The following is a 25,443-nucleotide window of genomic DNA, read 5'->3' on the forward strand; positions in this document are numbered from 1 at the left end:
AGGGTATTGCACCTACCAATGAATGACGTAAACATTAATATTTGGCAGTACATGTTCACCATATAGCAGCGGCATTATGGGCCTGCTCACATGGTCCCTGTAAAATAATTTTTTAGAAATCTCAAGACATGCATTTTGTAGGGGGTGATATAAGCAGCGAGTACATTTTTTATTTGAGATAAGGTGCATTAGAGGCCACTTAAAAGATTTAAAATGCTGTACAAACTGTAAAAACGTATTGTGCGCGCCCTCCGAGCTGCACCCTCTATAGATTGACACACAATGGCTGATGCTTGAGTTATTAACACACACAGGCCATTTTTAAATTCAACAGTGGAAAATCCAGTGCGCGCTTTGAAATCGATATATCGCCATACACGGCCTCACTTCCACGGTTTCGAGAGGACACGAGAAGTGATGGCCAAGTTGAGGGGACGTGTAGTGTCATGCTTTTCTTTTCAGACAAATTTATTATGTTCTAATATGCAGGAGAAGCCAACTCCTGCCAAATGCAACAAGCATGTAGAGCTGCACATCCATACGTTATCGCCTGCCCTTTTTTTCTCCTCTCCTCTCCTCCCTTCCCTTGTCTTGGACACCGTCTCCTCCAGCCTTCCCTCCCTCTCCCACAGGCTCTGTGCACTGTGTGTGTGTGTGTTTGTGTGTGTGTGTGTGTGTGTGTGTGTGTGAGAGAGAGCTGTGATCACAGTGGGACCAGTGAAACACCATTTTAGGAGACAATGGGCTCCTCCTACAGGACCATAAACCACAGCTCCCAACCTTACCGCTGAACTTCAACAACAGGGAAAAATGCTTAGACCAGTATTTACCTCTTTCTGCTCCTTTACCATCAGCATCAAAATGTATCTCACTTTAACAAGTCCATCTTTTATGACTATCAGGATCAATCATGATGTTTAACCCTGAAGAAATATTGTGAGTCATTTTTTTCTTAATTTATGAATCATCTTCACCCATAAGTTTATGACTCATAACAAATGTGTTCATCTTTTGTTTTGCGTCACCCAGAATGACTCCCTGCCTTCCCCCCGTTCCTCCTGTGTTCATGGTTCCTCCCCATTCCGAACTCATGTACCTCAGGATAGACTCACACAGTGGAAGAACCTGAACACATCACCTGCAGCTGCGGCCTCATTCAATCCGCTCATACTTGACAAGATCTGATCTGAAACCAGTCTCTCTAGAGCAATTCTCTGCAAGAACAGGTTTCCTATCACATGCAAAACAACCTCTCGGGGGTTTCATGATGACTGTGAGAGATACACAGCCCAGGACAATACAGCGTGAGGTTTCTGCGGCTGACTCTTTCTTCAGCAGTTTATCTGCCATCACCAGATTTCAGAGTAAAGTGAGTGGTCCCCTCAACGCTCCAGCATTCTCTAAATGGTTACTCCAGCATCTGATAAGCAGCGTGGAGTTCACTATCTTTCACTAATGCGCCCGCACACATTCACACACACGCGCTGCCTATGAAATGAGAGAAAGTGTTATTGGTTTGTGTCTTTCTCCATAAAACCACTAATGCGGCGCAAAACAAACAGGTTTTCATTAACTCACACCGTGTGAGTGCGTGTGGCCATGTGTGTGTGTGTGGCGGTGTGTGTGTGTGTGTGTGTATGTGTGTGTTTGCAGCTCATGTTCTCCGGCCACTGTGTCCTTGATAAAAAGTGGGTTGTGCTCCATTTGTTCTGCATACTTGTGTGTTTTTATGTGGTCAGATGCAAGCCAAGTCTTTTGACACAGATTGCCCAATACTTGTATTACACAAACCCACACAAGCCCTCCCCCTGGTGAGGATCCTCCATTGTGTAGAGCGGCCTTTCACGGCCACTCATGGACACATATTTGAAAAAGGGTAAAGCCCGTGAATCAGAATTGCCAGTGGTTTTCACAAGTGAGGCAATCGATCGCACTCTGCTGTTTGTCCTGTATAGGTTCCTGCTGCTGTGATTTATTTGCTACGGTAATTATAGGCCCACGGCAAACAGCTTTATATCTTCAACATGACTTTCAGGAGGCTGAGACAAACAGGATTGACTACTGGGGGTTTTCATAGAGCGGATGAGGCATGAGCTAAACTGAAAAATCCAATACATTTTTCTTTAATATGAATTGTGTCATTTTGGGTATTTTGTAATACACTGATGTGCGATTAACTACAAATTTTTCCTCCCATGTGACTTTGCTCCTGGGCTCCAGCTCCTGATCCCTGCTGCACAGACTCCGAGTTGAAATGTGCAAGATGTCAGCTTTAAAAGTCTTTTTTAAACAGTTTGTGGCATTTCTGGAAATTTCAAGTGAGAGTGACAAACAACAAACAAACAAAATAAAAGGGATATCTCACTTTAAAGTTACCCCAGAATAACACAAATTTGTCACTCTCCACGCGGTCTCACCTGCTGCAGGAAGCATTAAAGTTCTGCACAATTAAATGTATAAAAACTAGAACCTCCCTATATTTAGGTCAGTGACATGAAGACATTTGAGTAGCCCTGTTGTTGATAATCATAAGCTTCTTCCACTGCCAGTCCTCCTCCTCCTTCTCCTCCTCCTTCTCGTCCTGCTCCCCCTCCTCCTCCTCCTCCTACAGGGACCCGCCCCCTTCTTTGCCTCCGCTTGTTCAGTGTCAATCGCCCAGATGAAACAGAAAACAAGACAGGAAGTACAGGGCACCGCCTTCAAAATAAAAGCAGTGGAAATAAAGAACCGTCCCACAGCTAAAGAAAGCGCGGGTGTAAAGTGAAGGAAGTGGTTCATAGTGCTGAATAGGACAAACAGGTCAGGTCTCATTGGTTTTAAGTAGTAATTCACTTCATTAATAAAGTAAAACATGTAGTGCAATCGGGTTATTATAATGCACATGAATATATACAGTGTTAATGTGTTTCCAAGGGTCAATCAGACTGTCAAAGACATATTTATGTTTCTTATTTAATTTATTACAGGCAGCATAATTCCTTTGGATGAATCCTCGTTTCCTCTCGTGATCCTCCAGTAACGGCAGGTTCCTATTTGCTTTCTTTCAATTCTGTGTCAATGCAACCCTGCCCTTGCAGGACATCATCTTATTTTGAAAATACACACCGGAAGCGTGTTGCCATTTTGCCGCCAGCTTGACGGGTTCTCTCAGCCTCCACTCGCTTTGCGCAGCATCTGTCTTCAGCGGAGTGCGAGGAGCGCGCAGTATGGATCCGTTGCACATTTACGCACCACGGTGTCCTCTTTGGCACGGGTGGGTTGTCTGACGCGCGCTTGTGACGGGTGCACGGACATCAGCTCCAAAGCTCAAACTCTCCCTGCTAGAAAAAACTGAACTAAAACTCTGTTTTTGTCTTATTGTGAAAGGAGGAGGAGGACGCAAGGAGACTTTTTACGCTCGGATCCGACGCGCACAGACGCACACTTTTTTGGACTTATTTTTCTTTTCTGACAGGATATCATTTGCTGCATCTAATTTGTGTTTAACTATATGTGGATACTTCCTGTGGACCATGGGAGACTCCGTGTTCCTCGACAGGCAGAACACCTATCTTGTGAGTACTCCGTGCATTGGCCATAAATTAATCCTAATGACGTGGACGGGCTCTGATAATGGTTGGGGGCTTGCACGACTCACCGTGTCAGTGAGTGTGTGAGGGACTTATTTATATGACCTCCATACTACTTTGGATTAAAACCTCTGCATTCAGACGTGCCATTGCAAAATGACCATCATTGTATCCACATGCAATCACAACATCTTTGAAATACATGGTGCTGCAAGTATTTCAGATATGCACTAAATGCTGTGCACACATACTGTTAATGTGATTATTTTCCTGCATTGGTCAAAGGGCTCTGAGACAGTAATTTGAAACTGAGCCAGGCGAAGGGGCCTCAACATGCAACAACTTCCTGTGATGGAACGTTTTACATGTTTTACATGTGACATGTGGTGTATAGAACATGTATGCACGCTGGCACACAAGACTGCACATGTTTCCTGGCCGGAAGAGGAGACTTGAGATCCACAGAGTGTCTCTGTTTATGAAGACGTTCAGTCCCGGAGCCACAGGTGTTGTGTTTGACACTCTACACCTCAAAGCTGGGTGGCCACATGGAGGCAAAACACACAGATATGGGTCAAGGCCACGAGGACAGGTGAGGGCTATGATGAGAACTGCACATTCAATGTGAAAGCCTCAGCATGTTGATGCTTCCATATGATTATGTGGCATTTTCTCAGAAAGCTTTCAGAGTTCGGAGAAGCAACAGGCTGTTTGCAGAACAGGTTCATTCAAATGGGGGAACCGGGTTGGTCTGTGAAGTACACACGATTTAGATTTTGCACAGATGCTCCTATTTTATCTCCCTCTCCATCTCTCCCCACTCTTCTCCTCCCCTGTGGTGAGGAATCCTCTGCTGGCTGCTCCAGCGAACTGGCTCCCTCTTTATGAGCAATGCCTCTGTGGCTGGTGGCACTCATAAACCTACAAGCACTGATTGGAAAACAATACAATTTTCTTTGGCTCGGCTGGCAGCATGCTGTGGTCTGGATTTCTGCTTTGTGGTGGTGCTATGCGATATGAAAGCCTTATGCCACACGGGCCACAGTAGTAAGTTTAAAATCACCCAGTACACAGTGATGAGGCTTCACTGCACTGAAATTGTACTTGACATACTTCTCCACTGCCATGCATGTCATCCTTCTACAGAAATGTAATTTGATGTATAGAGATTCTTACTTATGTGTGTGGTTATTCCAATTCTGGCCCCTTTTTGTGAGTCAGTACATGGTAGAAACTCAGACTTGTAGCCCTCTGAGTGGTTTGTCTAACTCGACCTTAGGGTGAAACTTATAGCGTTCAACAATATCGGAGCCAAAACATAGAGAAATCTGATATTACTGTAGCACATTTCAAAATGGCTTTTAGCTTGTTTAAAGATGAGAAAAAATACCAATGAAAATACCTTTTAGATTTACCAGTTTTTCCAAAATGAGTTTCCCTCTCTGGACAGCTCAGCCTTGGGGTCAGGGTAAAGAGCTCAGACATACAGACAGAGTAGAGCCAGCTGAGGTAATGTTATCTAATTGGTTGTGGTTCCTGCTGGATGCCACCCTGTGGAGGTATTCCAGTTATGTCCAGTTGGGAGAAGGCCCCAGGGTAAACCTAGAGTACACTAGAGGGATTATATATCCTACTTGGTTTAGGAATAGCTCGGGCCCTGCAGGATGAATTGTAGAAAACGGCATCTGGGCTGGGGCAGCTAAGCAGCAGATAGACAACCGTTTTGAGGGAAATTATGCATTCCTATGTCTTCTGTGACAGGGACTGAGAAATATCTGTTGGAAAATGTCTCAGTTTAGAGCTGCAGCCAATGGTTATTCCACTGAAGATGGAAAACACGAAAGCTCCCCAAAAGTGAAGCTGACACATCTTGATCGCCTCCTAGTGGCTGGCTGCAGAGTAGATTATAACTCCCAGCTCCCCCATGTCATTGGATAGGGTATGGGGCAAATTAAAAAGGTTAAATACACCTTTAGGTAGCTCCTAGACTTAGTTAGTTATTTGATGACTTAAGATTTAAAGTGTCCAAATAGTTGCCAATAAACTTTTTTTTACTGAACTAACTGATAAACTGACTAAACATTTCGGTTTAATGGTTAATCAGGTGTTATGGCAGTGCAGTAAAGCTTTCAATCAGAAAGCCACATTTGTAGTATCAAGGAGAGTTTGCATCTACTCTGGCAAGTTGCCTGAATCTGAACTACTAGGTCACCATGGGACGGTGCCTCCTCAGCCCGTGCACAAGGACACACTGTGGGTATGTAGGTGTAATAAAGGCTTACGGACACATCTGCATAGTTTATGTTGATGCTCAATATTTGGTGGGCGAGCAGTAAAAAACCGAGGGAAGTAATCTAGCAAAGTAAGTCTGGAGCGCCACGCTACGACTTTGCCAAGCTGTTGAAGTGAATAAGGTTTGCATTGGAAAAAAGGGTCTGAGCAGACGGTGGGCCGACTTTGCTTTATAAGGTAAGAAATTCATTCAGACAGCATCTATTGATTGTAAACATGTTAAATCTTTACCCAGGGAACCTGACGCCAGCACTTCATTACAAAAAGCGGCAGGTACAGGAATACAATTTATATCCTTACGCCATGTCACACTTAAATACTTGTGCACGGTCAGCCAAGGCTGCTCATTGCCATCTCATAAATCCCCAAGCGCTCCGTTGAGCTTGGTACAAGAATGCAGTTAAAATATGACAAGGAAGCTGCTCCAACTAAAATTGCACGCGTGTTAATGGTGGATTATGACCCTACGAGCCACCCTTCAGCTGCCGATGACAAACAAACGCACGCTGTCATCATTCCTGCCTGGGCAGATGCATATTTCAAATTCTAGGTTACCAGACTGGAGGGTTGGAGAGGACTGAGAGAGACAGGAATGAAGTGGGAGAGATGTGTAACAGCACTTCATGGCTACGAGGCCGGCGCACATTTGTTCCACTTAAAGTGACGTGTGGTGTGTTCTGGTTGTGGCGTCAGGGCATTGCACTCATGGAATACCATCGGTGATACCATGTAACAGATTGGGGTGATCCCTCAGTTCTGGTCTTGGAAGCAATTTGTTTTTGCAGTATTTCCCAGATTACAGGTTTACATGGTAATACGAGGATTACACGAACAATACACGGGAAACCCTTTTGTCAATAAGATGGAGATCCACCACCTGCGAGTGCGGTACAAATGCCAAGAGGAACAAATCATTCCTAATGGTTTTATCAGCAACAGTAAAAACCAGGCTGAGTTGGCTTCAAATCCACGTTTGAAGTCGCTGAGAGACTTGTTTAAAACACGTCCACAAAACACCACTGCCAACTTGATCTCCTGCCTCTAGAGACACAGAAGTGTTTGAGCCGAATTGTTTGCCTAAGTCAGAGAAGATTGTGCAAAACTGTACAGAATAGTGACTCACACACTAACAGTGCAATCAAGCCACCCAAAGTAATGAATAATTATATTCTGTATCAACTGTGCACCTAAACTGTGTGTTCATTAAATTCAGCGCCAGCAGATGAGCCTCTAACAAATTAATTTAACAACTTATGACTCATCGCATTAGATGAGGCTGCACATGTAGGTCAGGAGATTGTCAAGGGATCCGAACACGCACTAAAATCATAGGATTCTTTGAACAAGGATGTTTGTTAAACCTGTTTGTCTCATCGCTCCGTATATTCTATATCTCCTGGCCTTCTCCGGGTATTGGGTACACACAACAATGGCTTTAACTCTCTGAATACAGGAGCTGGGTCATAAGTCATGTGCGCCGCTGAGTATACGCTGGCCTGGATGTCACGTAATGACAACAGAGACGTGAAGGAACAAGGAAGTTGTAGATTTGATGTGAGTGATCTAATCGCGGAGCGGAGCCAGACGGCGCTGAGGCTCTTCGCCGATTGACAAATAACGATTGTCTTTGTCCTGAAGCCCTGTGTTGTGTTTACTCATTTTGGACAGCTGCCTCAACTCTTAGCCGGCTGCCAATCAAATGACAGCTCTATTTGGATGAGTCATCGTTCCAGAGCGTGCAAGGAGCTCAAGGGTCTCTCGAAGTATGGAATTGATTTTTTTAATCACTTGGATTGAAAGAGGTGCCTTGACACTGAGGAAGGAAGTGGCCGACAGCGAAACAAAGAGAGCCTTGACGAAAAGATTGATTACCCTCCTCCACTGTGGATTGTTTCATCTTCCACTCTGTCTCCCTTTGTCTGCACGAGTCTCGTCTCTCATCACTGACCAAACAGAAAATGCCCTGCCTTCCTACGGCCCAAGCAGGGACCCGTGTAACCCTGAGAGCAGCAACTTGTTTGGACAAGCACTGAATTCCCTGCTTTTGTCTCCTCCACTCTGGGTCTCTTGACATTTGACTTTGCCGTGGTCAATTATTTTCAGAAAGGTTCAACGTCTCCTTGTTCCTCCTCCTCCTGCTGCTCTCCCTCCTCTACCTGCATAACTCTGACAGCAAGCTTTTTTATAACGCACTGTCCTCTCCTTCTGCTGCTGATGTGTGACCTTGTTCTGTTGCAGTAGGTGTGTTTGTTTTACTCCCCTGCCACTCCCAGTACAAACAGCTTGTATCGAGCCCGCAGCGCCTTCAGTCTTCTGGCAAATTGAAAGAGATTTTTTACGGATGAATGCTAAAGGGGACATATTATGAAAATTCCACCTTTGTAGTGCTTCTAGATGTTAATTTGGGTATCTTGCATTTCTACCGTGCCAAAAACTCTGGAAAAAAACAACTCCCGCGATTTGTTGTGGTTCCTCTATGTCAGAAACGATACGCTAGAGTTCGTCGAATGGGATTACGACCGAAACAAACGTCATAGTCACACCATGCCCATATAGGGAGTCTCGCTACATGGCCTTGGACGGTGAAGCCCGGCTAGCGTTAGCTCGCTGCTGCTACCCGTCAGACATTTAAGTGGCCGCATAAACAAGATACCCCCGGGACACCTCTAAACGTTGACTCTACAGTGTGGAAGGATGCTGCTGCTGAGCCAGCTCAAGCTCCCACTGCTCCCACAGCTCCCACTGCGGGCCAGCGCTGGGGATCTTGGGCTCTCGCAGCCAGGCTCACCGGGGGTGAGGGGGGCGGGGCACTCAAAATAGGTCAATCTGAGGGAGGGCTGTTTTAGACAGGGTAAAAAGGTGCTGTTTTAAATGATCCTTGTGGTATTTTGACCAAAATATGTTACAGACATTTCATTAAGACCCCAAGGAACCATATCAACTGTGGTAAAATGGGCATAATATGTCCCCTTTAAATCATTAGACGTGTTTGTGTCCTCTCTGCCCATCCTTGCTGCTCATGCATGTCTGACTGTGTTTGTGTGTGTGTGTGGGTGGGTGTCGGTGGATGGCGTCAACCACCCATACGGCTCCTGAGTCATCAGCACAGCGAGTTTATTTACATGGATCACAAGTTTTCCTAAGCAGAGGGAGAACTTAGCAGGAGTGGACATTTTGTTCGCAGGAGTGCTGCTGCTGGGAATGCGACAGATACTGTATGGATCCAATATCTCCTCTTTGGTTTCACTACAAAACGCCCGTCTGTCCAATTTTAAGTGGAAAGGTTCAACGTTTTTTGAGAGTAATGCTCCTTTTTATGTCGAGCTCGTTGACCTTTTTACAATGTAGGTCACGTGTTGCCCCACTCGACATGCTCCTGCTCATTCATTCACATGGCACTTGATCTTGCGCTGCGTGTGTAGCAGCCTTCTAGCGTGGCAGGAAAAAGGAAACCGCACTGTTGAAACAACTGCCTCTTCGCTCGTCCACAGCCGTCACCTCTGTCAGGCAGAGGCACTTTTACTATCAACAGCGAAAGAGAGAAAGCCCGCCCTCCTCGAGACTTGTCTTTTTATGGAGACGGACGGAGGCTGAAGGGGGGGTTGGGGGGAGACAAAGCAGAGGAAACACAGAGGAGAAAGTTCTGGCAAGAAGTTCTCCGCTGCTTTAGCCGTGGGAGACGTGCTTCCAGAGGCACAGAGTCTTTTCTGGGCCTAAGTGAAACTATGTGCTCTAGATGTTTTGCCGAGTTTGATTTACAGCCGAAGCTCCTGCCCTGTTTTCCTCATGACTCCATCCAGAAGGAGTTTCTTGCATCGTGGTGTCAATGGTTCAGGAAAAGGTTAGACACGCTTCCTGGCTGTTTGTGTAGCAGCCATGGGGGAGCGATGCTAATCACCATGCTGCTGTGTGAAGTGCAGGCGTTGTGTGGCAATTCTAAAGATCCATAGCCTGTTCTCCCTCTGGCTTCGAGGCAGGAGCCATCGAAGAAGCACACGTTGGTGAACTGAGTCACGGCCAAAGCAGAATTAGACGCTAGACTAATGGAACAGTCCGGTGGAGAAACCCCTGCTTACATTTTCCGCGCCTCTCACACACAGCTGTTGCTCTCTCAACCAGCCAAAGTTTGCACGCCTTACTTTTTTAAATGAAGAACAGTGTATTTGCATCTCATAACATTCCTAAGAAGATCAGTAATGTAGACTTGAGGCTGCGGCAATGCTGTCCACAACAAAACAATTATACCCACATACTCGGGGGGGGGTTAGAGCAGCTGAGAAAGTTTCACAAAAAAGGTTGGGAGGTCGGAAGTGTCAGTGGCATCAGGCGTTGAGTCATCTGTTTTGCTTCGGCAGCGTGTCTCCGTAGGTCAGAGGTCATGCGGCACAGTGTGTCTGCGACTGCGTCTCTCTAACAAGGTGCATGTGTTGTTTTGTTTTGTTTCGGAGGGGGCGCGCTCGTGCACTATCCCGTTCCACCCACTGTATGACCTCACAGTGGATGGCAAGGTATCGAGTAGCAGAAAAAATCCAAGAGAGACGGAAAAATAGTTAACAGGAGATCTGTTTTTCGAGCTGGTGAAGGTTAAAATATAGACAGGCACAGAGCCAGGCTTATTCACTTTTACAGATAATGTTTCCCAATGCTTACTGTTACAGGGACCTGCATTTATGTCACTGTGCTCTATGCATAATACATACAAAATAATCTATATAATAATCTGTATGACACTAATGCTGCGTTCACCATATGCGCCACTGTTAAATGAAGCATATGCAACTCAGACAGACGGACGGATGGAAACAGATGAACCAATAGAATCAAGGCCCCGACAGACGGAGACAGGCAAGAAGGCGGAAGTTCAATTTCCAGTCTGGTGACAGACCCTTGACGAAGGGGAATATTCCCAGTCGGACGAGGAACAACACAGACGATGCCAGGAATAACAGATTTAGGTTACATGAGTAGCACGTCGGAGATACCATGCGCTGTTTGGGCATGCAGCCGATGTAATGGGCGAGCCCAATGCATTTAACTCAGCACGTGTGTGCATGTGTCGACTGGTAAGAATTGTGGCCCTGCAGTTCAGGGGACCTTTCGACTAAAAGTGGATAAGCTGCTCCTAGTGGAATGTTTCTGTGCGAGGAAACACACACACACACACACGCACACACGTGCGCCCATTCCATCGTGGTACACACTCTATTTACCTCCCAGTCTATTACAGGCTATTAATATTCCTCCAACCCCCTGTTTCTCTTTGTTGTCTCTCTTTTCTCATGGGGACTTTAGTAATTTGTATTTAAAGAAACCAGCACGAGTGGCAAGAGGAAATACGTTACATCCATGTAGAGCTTTATGTGGATTTAATGCAGGTTCTTTGCTGTTAGTCCTTCAATAACCATTTACAAGAGTTCACCATCTCCGCCAAGGAGTCACGCTTTCGCTCCTGTCTGTTTGTTTGTTTGTTTGTTTGTTTGTGAGCAGGACTACGCAAAAAACTACGGGACACAGGCTCAGAAAGGACCCATACAAGTTTAGTGCAAATTCGGGGCAAAGCTAGATTTCTTTTCACTTTCTTTAACATTGATAGATTTGTATTAAATTTGCACCAATCAGGTATATTTAAGACCAGTATCCATTGCATTGCATTTTGAGAGACACTAAAACAACACATGAAAAATGGCGCCGGTAAACCCTCCCGTTGCGTTATCACCTCGGCGGGCACTTGTTTAAAGTGAAATGATGAGAGCACATAAACAGGAAAGGTCCCTGTGTGTGTTATTGTGTGTATAGATGGCTGAGTGATGGATGAGTGGATGAGTAACTCCATCCATCAACCAGCGTCGTTGGCAGTGACTCACTTCTGCACTGCTGCGATCGGTGAATATATCATTTGGTAATCACTCGCTTATCATAAAATGTTATCTTGAAATGTGGGTGAGAGCGGCCGTTGTTTCTCCTCCTGAAGGAGGAAAAGAAAAGAACAGACAAAGCTCCTAAAGGTAGAGAAAGGTGATTGGGTTTCACCTTAATCTCCTCTCAATCTCCCAGACGTCAGATGGAAGGTCAAAGTGAGGCGGCAACGAGGAAACAAAAGACAGCGCCAGCAAAAGTTTGCATCTCCTTTTTGCTCGAGCCATGTCTCGTGTGAGAAGAAGGGTTGTTCTCATTTGGTTTAAAGTGTGTTTTAAGTTTGATTTAAGTTGCTGCAGTGGTTGTTTTAGGCCCTATTTGTTTCCAAAAAAACAGGTGGGAGAGAGGACAGCTCAACAGAACCATCTGTATCTGTTGGAAACAGTGCAGTTCAGTTTCCTGTGTTGAGAGAGTTGGCATCTGCAGCTGGCAGTGTCCAAAGTCACACTTTTTAGCTCCACTGTTGAATAATCTGTTTTCATAAGCCCAGGAACATCAGTAGTTTTCTTAATTTAATCAGTGGAGGAAATCCACACTTATTTATTAAAGTTAGTTTACAGAAAGGCAACACACAATGAAACGTGTTGCGTCAGCCACAGAGGTGATAACTCACACACTGGTCGGAATGATTGCTACGTGACAGAAATGGGGGAGGGTGGATGTCATATCTCATTCCCCTAAAGGGAAGTCAGACTTTTGGAGGGGTGGAGAGGATGACAACAATGCTTTGTATTTGCACAAATAGTAGATAGAGGCTTTTCGTCAGTTTGGAGTTTAACGATTGATATTTGCTCCTGAGAGAAGGTTGTGGTTTTAAACATTTTTATGTACAACTGCTGACAAACATTCCTATGTTTAATATGGGCCATGTCAAAATTGTTCTACTGACACTTGGGTTGTGTTTTGTTTTGTGTCTAAGTGGATAGTGTTCAAAGCTTGCAATTTACATGAGGAGTTTGCTTAAAAAGTAATATATCAAATCTTCCCACCTATTAAATGATTTCCCAGCAGCCCCTTCCTCTCAGTGGGTTTCAGCGAGACACTGTGCAGTAGATTTGGATGCTTTTGTTGTCATTGTGTTTCAGCACTGGGACGTGTTGAAACATGGTGGTACACATTTTTGTTGATCTGGTTCCCCCCCGACGCTCGGCACCAATCAGCGCTGCACTGAACAGATCCGGTGAGACACATACTCCGGTTGAGTTTTGATGACTCGCAGGGAATAGCACCAGTGGGGGGGGGGGGGTGATAAGTCGTTTATCGTGTTCATTAAACAGCCCATTAGCACTTATCAGCATCTGTTTAAAGGCTTCTTTCTGCACCTCGTCATTATTGTTCACACTTTACTGGCACACGTTCACATGCACACACGTTTCGGTCAGCTGAGCGCTTGGTCACCCGGGCAGGGGCAGGGCTCGCTCCCCTTTCCGCTGGGAAATCAATAATAGACCAGCTGACCCGGCGATGACCTGTGTTGCACGTGCACAAGGCGTGCGCATACACACAAAACGCACTGTCACATCCACTGTCCGGAGAGAACAAAGCCCCGCTGGGCAGTGGCAGGGGTGTGTCGCCGGCCTCCAGGAAGTTCCACTTGGCTAAAGCTTCCTGGACTGAAACAAGGGCCGGTGGCTTTAAAACGTGGAGTTCATTGTTTCTCGATGAACTTTGGATTCATCGTTTGTTTTTATTTGAATTAAATACAACACTGCTTTTTTTTCTCCATTTTATTTAAGGACTTCCATTTCATATTTAAGTCAAACTTAATTCAGGACAAGGAGCTTTGGTTAAATTGCGTGACATTTTCTACAGACTGAGAACCGCAGTTTTCTGTCTGAACCCGACGGAGCTGGAGAGCGACCCGAACCTGACAGGCTTTCTGCCTTTTCGAGTCCGAAACTCAACCTGAACCAGATGTTTTCCACAATTACAGGCACATGCAGAGTAGAAAAATGAAGTAGATAGCCCAGCCAACGTGACCCAACCCGACCCGACTCTGACGATCATTTCAAAACTTTTGTCTGACCCTTGGCTTGGCTCAGGTATCCACCCTCCACTTAGAACTCCTGTATTAATCATGGAAACATAAATGGTCGTGTTGTGGCATATGAACAGTTCCTTATAAGCATTTACAATACTTTTACCAAATTCCCAAATTCTTTTTCTGATTTTAACGTGGAGTTTCAAGTTAGTGCATGGACACATGAACACAGCAGACAATGAGATGACCCGGTGGTAAAAGTCAAGCGTAGAGGGAAATGCTCGCCACTGGTTCCACCCCCAGTAGCCCCCAGGGGAACTAGAAATCGGCCCTGTCTCAGCCCAAGTCATACATTCCAGTCCAGTCATGGATGGCTCCACCATCGGAGGTCAGCCCAGACTCCACCTCCCCCCGCAGGAAGAGCCCCCAGGTATAAAAAAAGAAAAGGGGGCCTTTAAGTTGTGTGTTGACACTGAAGCGGGACACATCGGTCACTTTGTCATGCGTGCTCGAAAACACAAAATGAAAAACAAAGAGGAGACAGGGTTTCTGAAGGACCGACGTGGTGGAGCGCTCATGTCCTCAAACTGAAAAGAGAGAGAACACTTCGCTCTCTACATTCTGAAAAACCCGACAAACACAGAATTTTTTCCACAATTTCCAAGCAGCTGCAAAGACTTCCGCTGCACATCCGTGTTTTTTTCCCCTTTATCCACGTGGAGCACGCTCGTGCAATCCTCTGAACATATGTGTGACATGTGGGCACACAACGCCTGTAAGCTGTGTGTAGAACCTGCTGCCATGTGTCTCACAGAGGGTCCACGGCTCTGTCTTCTTCATCATCAACATCATCCAGATTGTGAGGGGGAGACCAGCATGTTGTAATCCCTGCTCTTTAACTACCTCACGGGATTAACCAAGGGGCGGATTTGCACCCATGTGGAAAATAAAGCATCTTAATGGAGACTTTGCTCTGATCCCACTGTTTTGAATGGGTGCGGTGGTGGAGGAAGCACAGGGAATGGAGAACCCGGGGGAATGTGCTGTACCTTTGTGGATGTTCAGCTCATGTTCTTGCCACCGCTGTGAAAAAGTAAACTAACAGCTCCCTTAATAGGATCAACTTTTAATCTTGCGCTCGCTTAGCACGAGAAACAAAGAGTGAGGTGTGAAGTCAATGGACTCACATGCCGATCTGTTTCGGTGGAAGGGTTTTTTGGAGACGTTTGGAGAAGTGTCGGACAAGAGCGTTCTTCTGAAGCGCCTCACTCGGATGTCAGACTTATCTCCAACCCCACTCGCCGCCACACTTCCTCCAAACATACCGACACCCCCCCCCCCCATGTAAAGTATATTTGCATGGACCCTCTCAGCGGGGAAATTCGACTTACGCAGTCTAACCGCCCGTCTATGTCCAGACGGTGTGAAATCATGTTTGTCGTGAAATCAGGTTTGTCGTGAAATCCGGCAAGTGGAGAAAAATGACTCTTGACAAGGGAGGGGGGGGGGGGTGCTACGAAGACGGCAGCTGTTACAGAAAAATGACAGATTAATGACACTAGTTTCTTGGAATTGAGAAATTCTTGGATTTGTTGATGATATGGATACAGATGAAGTGGTTATTTGGATTCTCTCGCCATCATGTGTCTGTCGGGGCATCAGGAAATAATGTGACAGTTGTCTGGTATCGCTGTTGTGTCACACTTTGGTGTACTTTCTAATTGTGTCGATGTGTTAAAGGAAACAGAAACTCTGCTCCTCACAGTTTGTGGAGAACAAGAGGAGGAGAAAGAGCACGAGTCAAATCCCAGCTTTACATCTCAGTCCCGACGCGTCACAGCTTTTTTGGCACAGATGCCAGATTTAATCTCCGAATCTATCTTTCCTTTTAGAACATTCCAGGATTGATGGAGTGGCACATTATTTCTCTGGGAGTGGTCATTGTGTGTGTCTGTGTGTGTGTGTGTGTGTGTGTGTGTGTGATCCCGTTCTCACGGTGCTGACATAGTGGAGCGCTCAGGCCGCAAAGGGTTCGATGGGAATGCAATTCTCATGGGGCCACTTACTGCCACGACCATTTGGAGTGATCGACAGATAAATTGCGCGCATACCCAAACAGACACACTTTATACTGTTCATTCTATGCATTGAGCTTCAGTATAAGCTAATGGAGTCACAGGTTTATTGTTTATATAACTGCATGCTAGCTAATACCCCGTTGGGTCTTTAACTCAGATGCATTGTTGTTGATCCTCTGTGAGCACATTGGTAATATGGAGAAAGAGAAAATGCATTATTGATAATACATTTAACAGAAATCCTAAATATGCACGGTTAGCGATGCACCGATCAGGAGTCAGCGGGGAATGAGGAAGTTGGAATTGAACGCTTTGGCCAAAAAAAGAAAATGGACCCGGTCATTCAGTAAATATAGACACAAGGGCATGAGATGGAAATCCTGCTCCCACCAGTTAAATAACAAAGTTCAGCCATAACAATGAATCTGATTATTATGTTGGCCAATGGATCAATGCATGCATGCAGGATGCTGCTTCCTCAAACCATCTCAGTCCTCACCATCATCTGTAGACCACTGTCTCTCTTTGTCTCGGTTCAAGTGACGCAAGCAACACATTTCCTCCATTTATTTAAGCTTAAACCAACATAATCCACACACTGAATCACAATACACGCACAAAAACACACACACACACAAAACACACTCTACTCTCTGCGTAGGATAAGCAATGATTGACCAACTTCCATAGCTCTGTCCTGTCTCAGAGAGGAAGGAGGAGAATTTACTGTCCTGTATACAGTCGAGGTTACACACATTAAGATTACACACATTCCTTGGATAGGGCTCGGTTTGTGTGTGTGTGTGTGTGTAATATTAGAGATAAGCAGAGGAGAACAGGCTGATATGAAAAGATATGGACAAGGTTGTAGGAGAGACAACAATATTGAAATAAGGTGCATGCTCTTTCCTTCATGTATGTGCATTTTGTCATTTGATTAGATATCGTCATTTAATTAGCAGAAGAAATTAAAAAGCTGTTTTCCTGCAAAGTATGAATTCGCATAATAAAAGGAAGAAAAAAAACCCATAAATTCTAACAATGTGAATATTTGCCTCACAATATCAGCTCTTTCGAGATAAAAAACAACCCATTATCGATATTAACAATAACTGTTATTAATATTATATGATCATATGTAACTCGGGCTCCGGCTCCCCTTGTGATCCTCAAAGGATAAGCGGCATAGATAATGGATGGAAGGATGGATTATAGACAGTTATTTACATCATTCTTGAAAAACATGCAGATAAGGCTCGGCTTTGTCAGGGCTGAATAGTGTCTGCAGGGCTTTCCGTCAGAGTAGAGCTGGGAAGTGTTTTCCAGAGGATGCAGCAGGTATTTGCGCGACAAAGTGTGTTAAGGAAACAATCTTCTAGAGTGAAAAACACTCGGGTTGATAGCACGGCATAGTGACGCAGAGATATTAGCGATTTAAAGAGGAGAGATTTAGAAAAATCCCCAACTTTTGCGTGAAGGCGATGAAGCAGGATGCATGGAGGAATAAAAACCCGTGTTCACAGCCTTGCTCTTGGCTCCACTCAACCACATTTGCAAAGCAAAGTAGGGGTGAGGACCAATTCCTAGCGCGTTACACACAGCTGCACTCCACCTCGCCCTGATATCCCTCGATACACGGGCGCGCTGAAAACACCAAAGTGTGCATATCGCTACCGTTGAATAGAAAACGCGTCACTCCCTGTCTCCAGTGCACTCTCATTAACAGGGTGATTTAAAGGGGACATATTACGCCCATTTTACCACAGTTGATATGGTTCCTTGGGGTCTTAATGAAATGTCTGTAACATATTTTGGTCAAAATACCACAAGGATCATTTAAACAGCACCTTTTTACCCTGTCTAAAACAGCCCTCCTCAGACTGACCTGTTTTGAGTGCCCCGCCCCCCTCTCCCCCTCATCCCTTCTTCACGAGATACAAGCACCCAGATTTTTAGCTATCCATTACCTGTATAGAAATATGGCTACTGGAGACGAAGATACAATCTTGCAACCATTTCGTTGTTTATGCGGCAACTTAAATGTCTGACGGGTAGCAGAGCTAACGCTAGCCGGGCTCCACCGGCCCAGTTAGCTCGCGAGGCACTCCCTACATGGGCATGGTGTGACTATGACGTTTATTTCGGTCGTAATTCCATTCGACGCACTCTAGCGTGTCGTTTCTGACATAGAGGAACAACAACAAATCGGGGGAGTTGTTTTTTTCCAGAGTTTTTTCCAGACGGTAGACATGCCAGATACCCACATTAACATGGAGAAGTACTACAAAGTGGAATATTCATAATATGTTCCCTTTAAGGCACTCCTCGCAGAGGTATGAGTCGTTAAATGAAGCAGGAGCCTAATTATTCAGAGGAAATTCAAATATTCTTGTCCAGCTTGAAGGAAAAGATCCAAGAAAAGGCCACCGAGGTTGAAATTAAATGTTACCGATACGGTTGCAAAGTTGTGACGACCTCCAAGAGACAAAAACTAGTGGCAAGATAATGGGGGAAAGGTTGGGAGAGTGTGTACAGGTATCACATGTCTCAAGTTTCTATTCCAGCATTAATACACGCACAGTTTAAATGTAATGGTATGCACAAAGTGTTGCAGCAGGAGTATAACGTCATGTATCCAATCTTCAAAGCTGGCGGTGAAGCCCCCCTGACAGATTTTTCGATATAATCTGTGGACTCTGCCATCCACAAAGCTTTGAACCAGCACCACACACACACACAACTTCTACTATCAACCGTGTGTTGATACAATACCTGGTTTTCTTTGCCTTTTCGCAGCTTACGTAACCATTATGCAGGTTTCACAAGGTCGGGCCTCATTATTGCCGCAGGCCCTTCATATTAATCTGTCTTTAAAAGTGTTTGAAGTTGGCCCGACTCTTCAGATGTGCCTGCCAATGATTCGGGGGAATATTTGGAGCGCACACTCCGAGATGCTCACTCTAAGCGGCTGAGCCAGGGAGTTCTCATTAAATGCAAAGACTGACTAGAAGCAATAACATGCAGCAGGGGAAGATGAGTCACTTATTGAAAATGCAACCGCAGATGTAACTGTATCACAACAGCACACATAAAGTGAATTATGTCATTCTAGAAAGGAGCTGCAGCTACACTCAACCAAAGGGACATTTTGAGTGGCAGCCTTCGTACCATTCTCATGAACACGGTAGTTCAAGAATATGTTGATGGTGCAATTTCTACATTTTCTGGCACAGATGCTCACTTGGACTCATGGGTGAACTGATCAGATGTCGATTGGAAAAGGTCGCTGTGACCTCACAGAACAGATTTTCCGCCTTTTCCCCAGGAAATCTTCCAAATCTGAAGCATTTAAAAGAATTGGGGTCATTGCAACCTCTTCCAACACAAGAATTGATGAGATAGTTCTGACACACTTTGATGCGATAGGATCAACAGCCCAAAAAGATCAAAGGTCAACTTCTGACATCATGCCATTCTGCAAAAACACCCTAGCCCTAACCCATGACTCAGGAAGACAATGGGAGCATGTGACCATATTTCCTATGGCTTGACTGGATGACGGAGGCGGATGAGCACGAGGCGGAAGTTCCAATCGGAGAAATGTGATGACTGTTGAAGTTTTGCATTTTAGTTCCCTTTACAATTAACCGCAACTACACTATAACAAAAAATAAACTGGGGCAAGTCCTACTGGAAAGGACAAAACTGAGGTAGAGAGTAAAAAAATACTCACACCTACTCTTGGCCTGACCAATTGAAACCTATGTGCTTACGTCATGTAAATTTCATTGAAAATGAATATGTCTCATGACTCATTGTCTGTATAGCAGACAAAATGCTTTTTGTGCAAATTTTCCGATAAGTTGTAGAATAGGTTTTGCTCTATTATCTGAGATGTTAATAAGCTCCAACTATTTACATGTTGTTCCTGAGGCTTGTGTCAAACACAAATGACAAAGTCTACAATGACATAGCTTCACACTGGAGAAGCTGGAGGCAACAATTTGACTTTATAGATGAATAAAGCTGCAATTATGAAGGTTGATTAATGTGATATTCATTGACTGCGCTAATCACTTCTGCACTGATTAAGTTACTGCCAATGATTTATGTTGTAGCTGCTTTTAAATACAGCCAGCTCTGTCCAAATCGTTAGCAGCTGCCCTTTGCATTGGAATGGATGGTACGAAAATGGCATTTACAGCCACAATAGGTGGTTTTCTTCCCACAATGCACCATGTGTGACAGCCGGCCGTCCTGCAGGTCGATAGCCACCATTACCTCCCATCTCACAACCAAAGACAAGCAACTTTCACAGTTGGTTGTGTAAACTGTGCGTGAATAATAAGGAGCCATATCTTGGCGGTTTGCTTTTCCTCAGGCAGCATCCGGGACAGCCCAGAAAACAGGTAGAGGAGCTAGCCTAACAAAACCGTTATTGTGTGACAGGTATATGTACGAGCATGCACATGCACGCATCAGCGACGAGCGAAGGGGCGGGGGGGCTGTAATTACAAGCAGATGTGAAACATGAGGAGGTTCCAGGTCAGCTCAAGCAATCTATTACATGCATGCATGACGCCCAATCTGCAAAAGTGTTGAAAAATACGTGTGTGCATTCCTGGGGTGTAGTGCGGTGGCACAGGAACTCTGCTTAAGGGTCGTTCAAAGCCAGATGCATCACCCGGGATTGACGTGAAGAATTTTTGAACTGGTCCTGTAAGTGTCTGTGTTCGCCTTAAGTGATCTCTTCTTGGAAAATCACAGACACAAAGCCGAGCAGCCTGGTTTTGTCATTACCAGATGTGTGTGTGTGTGTGTGTGTGCGTGTGTAGATGTGTGCGAGCATTGATTCCATTGAGTGGCTGCATGTTTTCCCCCCATTGGCAGATCTGTAATTGTGATTACATAACCTTTCATTCCTGCATTGATGCTGTCATACTGGAAATTAATAGACTTTACTTGCTGGATTGATTGTGGCCAAGCACACATCTTGTTAAGGAAATAAAACATACTTAAAAAAGGGGTTATAAATGGGAAATATTGGACGGTTTAAGATTTTAAACCAAGAAAAGAATCAATTGGCTGCCTTCAGCCTTGGCCTCGGTCGTGTGCGCTTTCTTTTGGGTCAACACTCATTTGAGTCTTGCAAGATTTTCACCCAGTTCATTGCTCAAACCAGTGGATTAAAGGCTTTCTAACGGATTTTTTCTTTTCCTGAAAAGAGGATTTGCCTCATTGTCTCCATTTATGGAAGCATATTTTCCGACGGCGCTTGAAGGCAACGTGTGCGCGCATGTATTTTGCATTTATGTCTCCTTTCCCCCAGGTTCTGCATCGGCTATATTTATACACACACAGAATGCGCGGTCACACGCGAACGGCCTGATGGGGACCCAAAAGGTTTTAGTCGATGCTCCAGTCAGGGGCCTGTAATGATCACACTGTTGTCTCGTATGCAGTATTGAGTGGTGGCTGTGTGGTGCCCGACGTAAAAAAAACTCAAGTGGTGTTCAGCCTGATTGATTTACACAGTGCATCACACCAACAAGTGTCCCACTGCCTTTGTGTGTGTGTGTGTGTGTCTTTCAGGTGCGTTACCATAGTAATATTTCTCTCCCTTCCTGTACCAGTTTTTTTCCCTTTTCTGTGTATGTGTTGCCACGGAAACTGGCATCTTCTGCTTGCCCATAGCTCTCATGCCATTTGCCGCTCTTGTCTGAAATAGCACGGCAACCGCATGCTGCAGTGCGGAGTAAGCTCGAATGGCATTCGTCATCTAACTGCATGGGGCCGGTCCAGTCAGCAGGGCCATTAATCTTTCCTGGGGTAACATCTGTTCAACAGGAACACAAAGCAGCAACACAACGAGAACTGAAACCCAGGCTCCACAGAAGAGGATTTACACAACACCTTGTTCCACGATAGTGTCTCACTTAGTTGAATCACCTTCATGCATTCTATTCCTCCTTTCCTTGCAAAGGATGCGCGTGAATTACACAGATTTCTCACTTTGTTAAATTTAAACCTGATAAGATCGGTGCAGCCATTCCAGCAAACATCATCATACTTAGGTGGCGATACGATATGTATTGCGATTCTGTAAGTATTGCGATTCGATATTACGATTTCTTGCGATTTCTTTTTTTTTTTAAATACTGGACCATGGAAAACAGATGAAATATACCTTCAAATACAACAACAATACAACCGTCAAATTCACTTAGAGCTTTACAAGTTTTATTTCAAAATATTAACATTAACTTAATGACTGCCGGGCAGCCAATAGAGAATATAAATAAAAATGTCCCCTATTATTGTATAGTCCCTGTCAACGGCACACAAACTGACAGATTAAGAAATGTATGCCACTTAGGCAACTTTTAAACAATAAATAAAAGGTAAATTAAATAGAATGAGTAAAAGTTTACTTAAAATATAGACTTTGAAATAAACATAAAGTAGGCTATGCTGCACTGCTGTTTGCATGTAGGCTATGCAAAGCTAGTGCTTGGGTATGTTTAGATTCTTGTGCAAAAACAAGAGCTGGTCAACATGCCCTGGGGTGAGGATACTCCTCCCCCCCTATAAATTCCCCCCCATATAAAACCAATACTATATAAAAAATAAAAAGAATAAAAACAAAAAAAAAAATAATAATAAAAATAAAAAAATCGTAACTGAATCGATTTCCCCCCCATCCCTAATCATGTGTGTGAAGTGATAAATACAAGGAGGGAAAAAACGGATTGATGGCGGTTATATAAAGGCTCAGCAACCAGCCGCATTGTGGAGACTAAACATGAGGAGTTAAAGGATTTTGACAGTAGCTGCACGGTAGATCTGTCTCCATACCGGCTATTCAAACAGTGTTACGGCTCACTGAGCGCTCACGTCACGCTGAGGACTGAGACGCACTGTAGCTTGATATTTGTGGGACGAGTGTTCCTGGCCTCCCATTAACCCGGTAGTTTTGAGAGTAGGCTGGTCATGATCAAACCATCTACCTCCGCCGATTAACATTTACAGAGGCGTCTAATAGCTGGTGACACACATTATCTCGGGAGTGAGACAATTAGCTGCTGATGGGATGAGGGTTAGTCCCGGCTCTTAACGTCTGTCCCCGGGGAGATTTGTGGACGGCCCCTCACACCCAGAATCAAAATGCATCCTGGAACATCTCACTCCCCCCTATCTATATGCCAATACACATGTGCATCGATTGGTTTTTAGAGGGAGAAAGAGAGAGAGAGAGAAATCATTATGTGGTGGCTCGTGGCAAGTTGCATCACGTGAGCCAGAGCCTGACCGCCGAGGAGAGTAAACACATGTTTTGTGGTGGGTCACAGGACGTCAGCTGAGCAGAGGGTCCAGGATGCTTTCTGCGTTTACGTCTGCTTAAAGAATGTGGCCACGTGTGTCCCACACCACCACAGAGATCAGTGTTTGTGTCTGCCGCTGAGGCCCGGCTGTGGCTGACGACTCTTGACGACCAGGATGAATCATAGATCGGTGTTTTTGTGACACTAAGTTGAGTGCTAATGTGGGAGAGAGGCTTAACGTTCCACCAACTCTGCATAAGGTTTGAATCTTCCCTTTACCCACAGTGCCCAGAGTTTTTACCCAGAGAGGCAAGGTTGAATCTGGAGAACCACTAGTCCCAACACGACAAATTACTTTGTTTTGAATTAAACAGTTGAAGGATTCTATCTGTAATGAAGACAAATAAAGTGAATAACCAAAGATCAGGGAAGTCAATAGAATGTCTCGGGGTTTGTAGATCTGACTGGTGTCCAGCAGTGATACCAGGATTTAGTCTGCCCCCCCCTTCACTCTCCTGCCTGCATTCCACCGGTTTCACAGGTTGACACTCAAGAACTGAAGCTCACCCGTCCCCTCCAGAAATCCTGCTGGGCAGAACCAGCTCGACCGAGGAGGGGCCTCTTATTTAGCTTCTCCAACTGTTTGTCTTTTCTTTCGCCGTGCGCAGGCATGTGCAGGCGTGTGCGCCCCCTCGAGCTGTGTGTGCGGTCAAGCAGGAGGTAAAAGGGTTTCCTCCACCAGCGATAAGGAATGGCACACACATGCATGTGCACACACACACACACGTACACACACACACAGCTCTCCTGAATAAAGAGCTCTATGGAAGGGCGCAACATGCAACTTGTTTTTCGCCGCGTACCGTGAGAGGCTCATTCATACACACGTGCACACGCACTCAGGTGGCTCTCTCCAGGCTGACAGTGTCCACCTGGTTTTGCTCCCATGGCTGAATGACGACTCTGTTGCTTCAGTGCACTGAGTGGGGTCAAATAACACGGGGGAAGGAATGACCTCAGAGTATGGTAGGTCTAGTTATGAAAAGCAGAGTCTGAGAAAAACCGTTTTTCTAGAGGCTCTGAGACGTAAACATCTCTGAAGGGGCACACGTTAGAGTCCGCTCGTGAGCCCTCCGTCTGGATAAAGCATTAGATAAATTAGGGCTGCGTCTCCTCTCTTTCTTTTTTCCCTGCGTCTTTCTCAACCTCTACCTCTTCCTGACCCCTCCGCTCGGTAGACACGGTGGAATGCATGACCAGAGATTCAGATGACTCAAAAAAGCGTTCATCAAAGCCAAAAGCGCTCGCCGGGCTTCCAGCAGATTCATCAGCGTTCACTTCGGTTCATTCGCACATTAAGTCAAAGCTGAAGAGAGAAACCTTTCTGCCGCAGAGTAATGGGAGCGTGATGGCTGTTTTTCTATATGCCCCGGCTCTGGACTAACCACAACTCCTCCTCCACATATGCTATGCATTCTTTATGCAAGTTTATGTGAGCGGAGAGCACATTGAAAATCCATCAGTGGACGACCTCAGCTCTGGAAGTTGTCCTCACTTGCTCCTCAGACCCAGTCAGGACTTTTTTCCTACATACCTTCTCTGTCTGTTTATTTTGTATTCTATACTTTCCATATTTTCCATTGTTTTAAAATCATATATAATCACTGGTTGCACTGCAATTTATCTGGATTGTTTCTATGTAAAGATTGGAGCTTTGGCATTGACTCAATGGGACCTTGTGGGACCATTTCATTCACTTGGAGGTTAGACATTATTTCAATGAGGAAGTGAGGCTCAAGTTTGAGACTGTTGTGTGACAGTGACTCAGCAAAGATCTAAATATATGCAGCATGTGTTTATAGTAACCGGTAACTGTTTGCATCTATAAAGGGGAAATTTGTTGATTGCTAAACTTGGAACTAAGTCGTTGTAGGCTACCAACTATTCACAGGTAAAAATATGTGAATGTTGTCGTTCAAATCGTCCATTAACACCAATTTCCAAAGGGTTAACCCGCAGTGGAAGGCCTAGCAAAAAGAAACCATACCAAACTGTTGGTCTGATGTTCTTCTTCTTCTCCTTCTCGTTGTGTTCTCTCTTGTCCACGACAGGGTGATTTCACCTGGAGCAGCCTGTCGGGGCGGAGCGTGCGCTTGATGCCGGTTTCCATCCAGAGCCTGTCGGAGCTGGAGAGGACCAGGCTGCAGGAAGTGGCGTACACCCGTCTGCACCAGGACTACGACCTGGGATGTCAGATCACCATGCCAAAAGGTGTGTGCGTTAAG

At 45.1% G+C, this 25,443-nt stretch overlaps 1 protein-coding gene across 2 annotated transcripts in view; it reads left to right on the plus strand.

Moving 5' to 3' along the window:
* Positions 1 to 25,443, plus strand: part of LOC133933742 (rho GTPase-activating protein 6-like) — a 64,770-nt gene that overhangs the window by 23,994 nt on the left and 15,333 nt on the right. Inside the window, exons 1-2 of one of the 2 annotated variants that reach the window (XM_062380940.1) lie at positions 3,214 to 3,554; positions 25,270 to 25,429. In XM_062380940.1, the coding sequence (XP_062236924.1) occupies positions 3,513 to 3,554; positions 25,270 to 25,429 (202 nt within the window). In that variant the 5' untranslated portion in view covers positions 3,214 to 3,512. Of the gene's footprint in view, positions 1 to 3,213; positions 3,555 to 25,269; positions 25,430 to 25,443 lie in introns of those variants that run through there. The other variant, XM_062380939.1, reaches the window with a different exon arrangement.

This window comes from Platichthys flesus, chromosome 22, assembly GCF_949316205.1.
Source record: "Platichthys flesus chromosome 22, fPlaFle2.1, whole genome shotgun sequence".
Taxonomy (NCBI): domain Eukaryota; kingdom Metazoa; phylum Chordata; class Actinopteri; order Pleuronectiformes; family Pleuronectidae; genus Platichthys; species Platichthys flesus.